The sequence below is a fragment of the Haplochromis burtoni genome, unplaced genomic scaffold, assembly GCF_018398535.1.
Source record: "Haplochromis burtoni strain Fernald_Lab_line unplaced genomic scaffold, NCSU_Asbu1 Contig_84, whole genome shotgun sequence".
Classification (NCBI taxonomy): domain Eukaryota; kingdom Metazoa; phylum Chordata; class Actinopteri; order Cichliformes; family Cichlidae; genus Haplochromis; species Haplochromis burtoni.
The window spans coordinates 828301-837246 of NW_024582445.1; the positions used below are offsets into that span (position 1 = coordinate 828301).

The window sequence follows — 8946 nt, forward strand, 5'->3', positions numbered from 1 at the left end:
TTCTTTGTTCTGCAGTTATGGTAAAAATATAAGACGGCACTGACATTAGATGATCCTGGTGAACCTTAAAGCTGAGGACTCCTTCAGAGAAAGAGGAACTAATAAAGATGGCCCTCAGCTGCTTTGTCTCAGCAGTTATTCTTAGTCAGACGGTCACTGCTCATGTATGTATGAGAAAAGAAAGCCTGGCAACCTGAGCTTGTATTGTGCACTGATATTCCAGAGGCAGGTGTGGCAACTAAAAGCTTATAAATAACTCCTCAACCTTTTATACACTGCTATGGCCTTAAACGATGAATGCTTTGAGTCTCTGTGAGTCAAATGACCACTAGACACAAGAAAATCTTGTACCACTTATAGTAAAATGTCAATTTCCTTTAAATTGTTTGCAGATTTAATGTCCAAAAAGTGGATTTCAGTCAAGTTTATGTTTCCAGAGATAAAAAGTTTTGAGAGCAACATGAATAGACACAGTTCCAATAAACTCTTTAATGAGACGAAACAATGGCCAAGACAACAAACGAAAGGCAGGAAAGAATGTGAAAAAAAGTCGTGCTGCAGAGGATCAACTCGAAGTCAAATCATGAAAGGAAACTTCTGGAAAGTTTGAAACTATGATATCCAGTGTTTACTGAACTAATTATTAAAGCCAGCCACAAAAACACAATCCTGTGTAACAGGTTTCAAATTAGTTTCGTCCTTGAACGTGTTATCATTCTCCAAGTAGCAAAACAAAAGACTAAAAGGAGATTAAAAGTACACATACACCCACAGATAAGGTGACTATATGTACAAGTATTCCTGTAAGCCAAAAGTTCAGGATTCGGACTGCTTTGGTTAAGTTTCAAACTTTTTTTTTTTCAACTCTTGGCCCTGTCTGATGTCATTGCAAGCAGATACCACTAATATGGTCATCACTATGAACACTGACTGGGTAGCCAATCAGAGGAAAGCTGATTTAAAACATTTTACTTTAAACAGATTGCAAACTGAGGGGCTAGAAAGTATAAGTGAAGCTACTCTAGTATATTAATCATCAGAGGGCCATAAATGTTACTGCCGTTTATGCTAAGCTATTGAGGATGTGTGTAAATTATGAAATGCTGGTGACAATTATTAGGGTTCATCCTGTGGGCATCATCATCATCATTTTCTGAACCAAAAGTCATTGCAATTCTTTTAACAGTAGAAAGATTTTGCTCTGTATTCACGAGCAATCACACAGGAAGCCTGCATTATACCAACCGCTTTCTTTTAAAAACAGACTAACTGGTCATACTGTTAATGTGACAGATTGTTTCCTTTTCAAATACTACTTATTATTTTTTGCTTTTGTTTTCAACTATCATGTCTTTCTTCCTCGCTTTCTCCCGTTCTCTTTGGATCTTCCTTCTCTCACCATGGGCATCTACCTCCCCAGTGCTTTAGCCTTTAATTTTCTAACATTTGTACCCAGGTGGAACAGTGCTGAGAGGGCTGAAATAAATATATATTTCTTTTAGTGGCAGTTTGTAGTATTACCACAGCCAGTTGTTCTCCTGAGGCCGTTCCAGCTGTTACTTTCAGCTGTTGAGGTTTCATTGAACAGGGAGCTATTGTCTCATCTTTTAGCTGCTTGTACACAAAGATCTTTCTAAATCGATCTGGCAGTGTGTGTGTGTGTGTGTGTGTGTGTGTGTGTGTGTGTGTGTGTGTGTGTGTGTGTGTGTGTGTGTGTGTGTGTACACACGTTTCAGTATACACAGGGGTGTCATTGGTCTATATTTACCAACTTAAGAATGAGACAGCATTGTGTTGTCGACATACTTGGCAGTGAAGGACACAGAGTTCAGGGTCACCCTGATTACTCAAGAGACATAGAGAGAGTGAGGTACAGTAGATGAAGACAGACAGACAGTCAAAGGCAATAAAGAGAGGTGAGACACTAAGACTGAAAAGCATCTTCAAGCAGTGAGACAGGGAGACAAAAGGAAGTGGAATATATTCGTCCTACAGATCTTTGGCAACAAGAGAAACTGTGAGTGGGATTTCCATTTCCTCAGCCACTAGCTAGATCTAACACAAATAGCAAGCAAGGCTTTTTTGCTGTTCATCAGTTGCTGAGGAATTAGAGTACCTAATAACACTAAGCCTGGGTAAAATGCATGCACTGTACCTCTACAGTACATTTGCATATAGCAGCTAATTGCTAGTGTTTTTGCTTTGTCAAAAAGGTTTCCCTTCTCTTCTTGTTTCTCTTGAAAATGTTTGCTCGCTTCTTCTGCTAGCTGAACTTCTTAATTGTCTTGTCTTTTGATGGCCTTAGTGGATGTAGCTTTTTAATTACTCTCCTGGGAGACCACAAGTCAAGCTCCTGATGTATTTGTATAATTTCTTTCCCGTCAATGTTTAAAACAGTGAATCATTTACCTTGTTTTGTCTCAGGTTGATAGATTTTTATTATTAACATCAGACCTAGAAAATGAGCTCTCACATTACTCCAGAGACTTTAAAAAAAATTGCACGGTGCATAGAAATAGAGCCACTTTGCTTTATCTGCTTTCCCTCCAGGGGCCTGGGGATCCAGGCTTCCCCATGGAGATTGATCAATTCCAATGTGCCAGAGGTTGACCTACTATCCTCTGTGTTCAAACAAACCTCTCCCCTTGGGCAGCAGTGAGACGCATAAAAAATAAAATAAAATAAAATAAAGTAAAGCAGCAAGGGAATCAGCTGACCTGCAAGCATATTAGCCTGTTCCCCAAACCTCTTCCACAATGCAATTGAAGGAGATGAGAAGAAATAACACACTGCACTTGTTTATATTGCTAACACAGGTGGCTGCTATTGGGAATGGGTGAATGAAGCTATCATTCAGGCACGACCTGATTCTGTTTGTTGGGTGCGTTCTGCACTCACCTCCCCAGAGCAAACACATGATTAATGATGGACAGGGTGTGTGCAACACCATGGCCAACTGAGGCTCAGTTGCTGAAAAAAAGGGGGTGATTCACTATAACACACCATTTCAACATGTCACAACACAGTAGGCTGGACAGTGAACAACATACAAAAAAATTTTAGGTTTTCACTTTTCTTTAGCTTTCTTTTCTATTTTACCAATTTATAGGTTAACCCAATAACTAAAGCTTCAATTTCCAGTTAGAGGCCCAGTAGAAACCCCAGTTGCTGGGGGGAAATGATCATTCTCTGGCCGGTTTGCAAGTGATTTTGGACGTTGCCAAATTGGGTGGAGCACCAAGAAAACCTCTTGCTAGCAGATCTCCATGGTCAACTGCAGTTTGCATAAAAGGTACTAACTTGTCTGCAAGATGTCAGGGCTTCGCAGTGTGGAGAGAAGGAAGAGAGGACCCAAACATAGGATTTATGAAGGATAAGGATAGTGTTGATTACAAAGGCAGGATGAACGGAATATAACAGACTGAAACTGACTGATTGACTGAATGGCTGGCTGGCTGGCTAACTGAACTGGAAAAACACACATGCAGAATTGTCGGCAGCAATGACAAGACAATGAACTAGAGGAAAGTAAGGACTTAATTGCACAGGAGTGATGATGATGAGAGACAGGTGAGAACACAGCTGAACTGAATCTGACTAATCACACACAGGAAGTGGAACAGAACATAATGGACACAGACCGGGGCAAACATAAAACATAAAATGTGAAAACTAAACAGTGGCAAAATTCAAAATTGAAAACGCTGGGTCATCGACCCAGGAACCCTGACACAAGAACCTGCAAACTAACCTCAGAGCTGTAGTGAAATTACAAAAAAGTGTGACAAAAAACAAGAAAATAGAGAACATTCACCTTCAAAGTAAAAGTTCCCATATGGAAAAGAAATAGTAAAAACTTATATGTGATTACTCATGAAAGTGGCCACTTTCATGAGTAAATCATATAAGGCTTACATGATTTACTGATGAAAGTGGCCACTTTCTCATTACTTTCATATATTGTTTTAGTAAGTATCCAAAACATACAAGTTTCATTAAATAATTTTTCAAGGGATCTTATATCTGTTTTCACTCTTATATGCTTTTCATACAAGTTTCACACAAGACAGATACAAACTTTATAAGATTTATATACATCTTTTCCATATGGGTTGTGTCACAAAACATTTCAAAAGGTTAACAGTCTTCGTTTCCAGTTTGCATTACAAGGGTAACAGCCACTTAGTGAGTAGCTGGTGAATGTCTGCAGACAAGTCAGCGACTTCTTCAGCACAGTTTATCTCTTTGAAAGCAATGTCGCCTAGCAACAGTAAAAAACCTCCAGCAACCACTTGCCAGCTGGTTGGGGAATATATGTTTCTCCGTAGCAACCACAGGTTGCTAGACAGTCGCCATTCAGTCTCTAGACCTGTACGACAAGAGCCTATGATAATCAGCAGCTTAATGGAAAAAAAAGTAGTTCCAGCAGTATTTCAAATGTTTTTGTAAAGCTACATATTAAAATGTTTAATCGGTTTTGATGTATTAAATGAATTCTGAACAGTTTCCTTTCCTCTCTGAAGTGTATCATTGACATATTGGATTGAAACCCCTTTATCGAAGTAGTATTGGGTGTTTGATAACCTCTTTTGATTGCTGTAGATTTAGAAATATAATTATTATTATTTTCACCTTGTTCGTTGTTTGTAGTCACTTCAATATAATATCATAAGAGATTTAAGCACTACGACAAATATTCTATATACAATTAAAACTTAGGGCTGATTATTCCCATTATAAATCTATTGCTTTTGAAAAGCTTAAAGCACACAGGTAAAGGTGTTCACTGTAAACATATGCATAATCGTGCAACTAATCTGAACTCAATTTCAAACCCAGCTTCAGGTTGCTGATTACTAATACAGATACCCTCATGGCTAAGGCTACAGTGCCTTTAGTGCTCGACTGACTCCTATTGACAATCACATTGCCTCCTACACACCTCTGCATGCTCACTCGTAGCTTCCCCTCCCCTCCCAGGTGCCGGTTGGGGGGTTACCATGGAAACCAGGATGGTGATGCATCGAGAGCAGGAGGAGCAGTCGTCCCAGATGTCTCACAACATGCAGCTGTCCTCCCAGATCAAGAAGAGGACCTTCACGTCAAGGTGCAAACAGACACACAGTGACAGCAACATCACTGCATGCCATTTATAATGAATTAATTTGATAATATTTATCTTCATTTTAACAAAATTCGGGAAATGCCACAACCAAAGAGGAACTAAGGTATTATCTTTGACATCAGATCCAATTTATTATTTTCTGCCAAAGGCTTTCTTTGTTGCCCCAAACCTATAAAAATCTCAACAAGCTACACTAAGTGGCATGTTCCTTCATCTCGCTAATAAACACAGGAACCTCTTCATATCGTGTTATGTGTGGTATGTGTTCTCCGCTTTTCTCTGCAACTATTCTTTCGATTTACTTCAAACTTGGCAGGTGTATTGCTGGGGGCTCACAAAAATACAGTGTTAAGCTTGAAGTCTGTCAGATCAGAACTTCTGATAATTTTGCTAGAAATCGCTTTCTGTTACACTTCTAAAACAACTAAGCGCCTAAGGTGTTTAGGGAACATCGACACCTCGTCCCCCAAGGAAAAAAAAAAATCAGAAACAACGGCTCTCACCAAAACAGGTCTGTTTCTGGTGATTATTTGACTGTTCAGTAACTGTTTCTTTTAGCATTGCTCTGTGCATAATTTCATATGATTTATTTTCCATTTTTATTACTTAAATAGAAAATACAGGCTTAGTGAGGTCAAAACATTATAATCAAGAGTTGGTTTTGTCTTTTCATGGGGTTTGCTAACAGCACAGATAAGGAGGAATAATCTTTTACCCTTTCATTTAAAAACCACTACTTATCAATATAATGAACTAAACGCACTCAAACATGTGGCCTTTACATGGATTTACTGTCATCAGTGATCAATAAGTACTGCATACACATGAAATTCACTTCATTAGATGCATCTGTTCAACTGATTATTATTGCAAATATCATATGGAAGCAACTCGCTGGACCTGGTGAAAGTCATACAAAAGATTATAATGTGGAAGAAAGATGATGTAACTCTGAATGTGGGGTGGTTGTTGATGCCAGAAAAGCTGATCTGAGTATTGGTAAATGGCCTTTATTTGTATAGCGCTTTACTTAGTCCCTAAGGACTCCAAAGTGGTTTACACTACCTTCAGTCATTCACCCATTCACACATCATACTGGTGATGGCAAGCTACATTGTAGCCACAGCTGCCCTGGGGCGCACTGACAGAGGTGAGGCTGCTAGACACTGGCGCCACCGGGCCCTCTGACCACCACCAGTAGGTAACGAGTGAAGTGTTTTGCCCAAGGACATAATGACCGGGACTGTCCGAGCCGGGGCTCGAACCGACAGCCTTCCGATTACAAGACGAACTGCCAACTCTTGAGCCACGATTGTCCCATTTTAGATTTTAGAAACTGCTGATCTACTTGGGATGTTCCCACACAACCATCTCTACAGTTTGCAGTGAACGATTTAAAAAAGAGGAAATATTCAGGGTGGGGTTGGTTGCAGAGGTGTTTTTGTACACATTGTTTAAATACTAAATAATGTGTTAGTGTTTACCACAGTTATCTCTTTATAACCACAGTGTACATTTTTGGATGGCTGCTTAGAGCAGGATAAGATGCCACGTCACAAAGCCCAGACCATCTCAAACCGGTTTCTTGATCATGACAATGAGCTCACTGTGCTCAAATGGCCTCCGCAGTCATCAGATCTCAATCCAGTAGAGCAGCTTTGGTGTGACGTTATCATGTCAAGCCAAATCTCAGAGGAATGTTTCCAGTACCTTGTTCACTCTATGACACAAAGACCGAAAGCAGTTATGAAGGCCAGCACTAGCTACTTTACAGTACTTTTGTTTACTATACAGGATCTAAGTTAAACTCCTCTTAACTCTGGGACACCTCAGAGTCTAAAAAGTGGCTTAAAAGAAGCTCCGTAATCACTCTCACAGTAACAGCTCGAGGGAATACAAAAACAGAAAACTGATAAGCATAATGTTTGTGTTGTCATATCATGAAGACTTCTGTTCAAACTCAAATTTCATAAGCAAAACTCCAGAAATAACTAGTTCTGTTTTACTTTATGTGCAGTATTGTTTATTGCACGTTTATTTTTTAAATGAAAGAGACAATTTAAACAAAAATTACAATAGAAAATTCACTGCAGTATAATAGGAAAGTGCAGCTTGAGGCTTTAAAATTGATGAAGCAAACTGATTAATATTTGAAAAAGGTGGAACTGTCTCGCACCATACGCAGCTTTCTGTATAGTATTAAAAAGAAATAAACAGGATATAGGATTAACAGATTGAGCAACTTGTTAAGATGAGGACTCCTTGCAGCTTTACTGATAACAGAGGACATCCGTATGCATCTTTGTTATAAAACAAATGTATCCTTTATGTAAATTTCATTTTTAGTACTGATTCACTACATGGTTCAATGACACATTCAATCAAAAAACGACCTCAACCCATGCACACAAGCAAACAGTTTTATATTTCAGTCTTTTCTACCAGAAGTCCCTTTGACATTGTACTACAGCCGGTTTTAAAGGCTAAAGTTAAACATAAACTCTTGATCATATGATAAGCAGACAACAGCGGGATGAGCTAACGGATAAATTAAGACACCTGTGTGTACAGATGCATCAGTTCAGCTACTTTGTGGTTAGCATGAAAATTACCTGAAGCAGGAAATGAATAGCTTTCAGTTAACCTGCTACACAAACATCCAAAAACAATCTAAAGGTCCAAGGCTGACTTTCAGTCTAACCCATGAACACCCAGTCCATCATATTTGATAAATATAGTTTTACTTTTGAGACGTCTACAACTATGTGATTTTTTTCTCCTGAAAAACCTAAAAACCATTTTAAAGCAAATTCAAGATGTAGCAAATATGATACAAATGAAAGCTATATATGGAAATGAACATTTTATAAATAAAATTGTCAGTGGTTTACTAAACTCTAAAGTTTCAAAAAAATTAAATTAAAAGGTTAAAGTTTTAACCGACTATAAACATGTCATGTGTAATGATTAGATTGCAAGTCTGGTTCATTGTTATTTGCCTCATTTTAATTTTCTCAAAAGGTTTTTTTTAATAACTTTTTTTGTTTCTTTTCATTTGGCTGCCCACACTCACATGCAGCAGGCCTATCCATTTACACTATGGCAGAACACAAATGAAAGCAGGCACACAGGTACAAGTCAACATACACTCATACTCTCAAGCCAAATTTGCCTTCATTTTCATGCACCCCTCTTGCTGTAGTGAGTTATTAAATTAGGCTAACCTGTGGGTCTACAATCTCCATTGCAGAATAAAGGGAACTGGCCAATTTTTCTCCTCGGGGAAGTTGAAAATAAGCAATTATTCCATCTAGCTTAGTTCAGCTGAACTTAGAGGTCATGTCTCCTTTTGTTTAAAAGAAGAAGCATGAGAGGGAGCAGGTGCATTGGTGAAATTTATACTTAGAACATGCTCGTGGGAGCACACTCAAATTTATCTTCATGTTAGATTGAGCAAAGTGGCCTCTGGGTAGGTTTAGCCAACACCAGAGAAGGGAACAGTTTTCTCTACAGTGGTTTCATTTTTTTGTATTTGTAGAATAGCACAAAACAGTCTTTGTACAGTATGTTGACATGCATGAAACAGCGATAACAGAACGTCCAGTTCCATCAAGTTTCCCTCTTTTTTATTTCCTCCTTCCAGTTACACCAAGTTAATATTTTGAGGAAGCCCACTGTTTGTAAACACAAACGAACAACCACTCTCTTTCAACCAACAGCAGTGGCATGACATTTTTGGCCTGCACGGATTACTGCATGCATTTGGAAGTTCCTGTTTATATGTGCCGTCGTGTATACATATATCTATACACACACACACA

The 8946-nt window shown here is 38.7% G+C and overlaps 1 protein-coding gene across 1 annotated transcript in view; it reads left to right on the plus strand.

Moving 5' to 3' along the window:
• Positions 1-1828: 1828 nt before the first annotated feature.
• The window catches only part of myom3 (myomesin 3), a 72267-nt gene continuing 65149 nt past the window's right edge, over positions 1829-8946 (plus strand). Inside the window, exons 1-2 of the mRNA XM_005925534.2 lie at positions 1829-2017; positions 4981-5107. Of these exons, the coding sequence (XP_005925596.1) occupies positions 5001-5107 (107 nt within the window). The 5' untranslated portion in view covers positions 1829-2017; positions 4981-5000. The remainder of the gene's footprint in view (positions 2018-4980; positions 5108-8946) is intronic.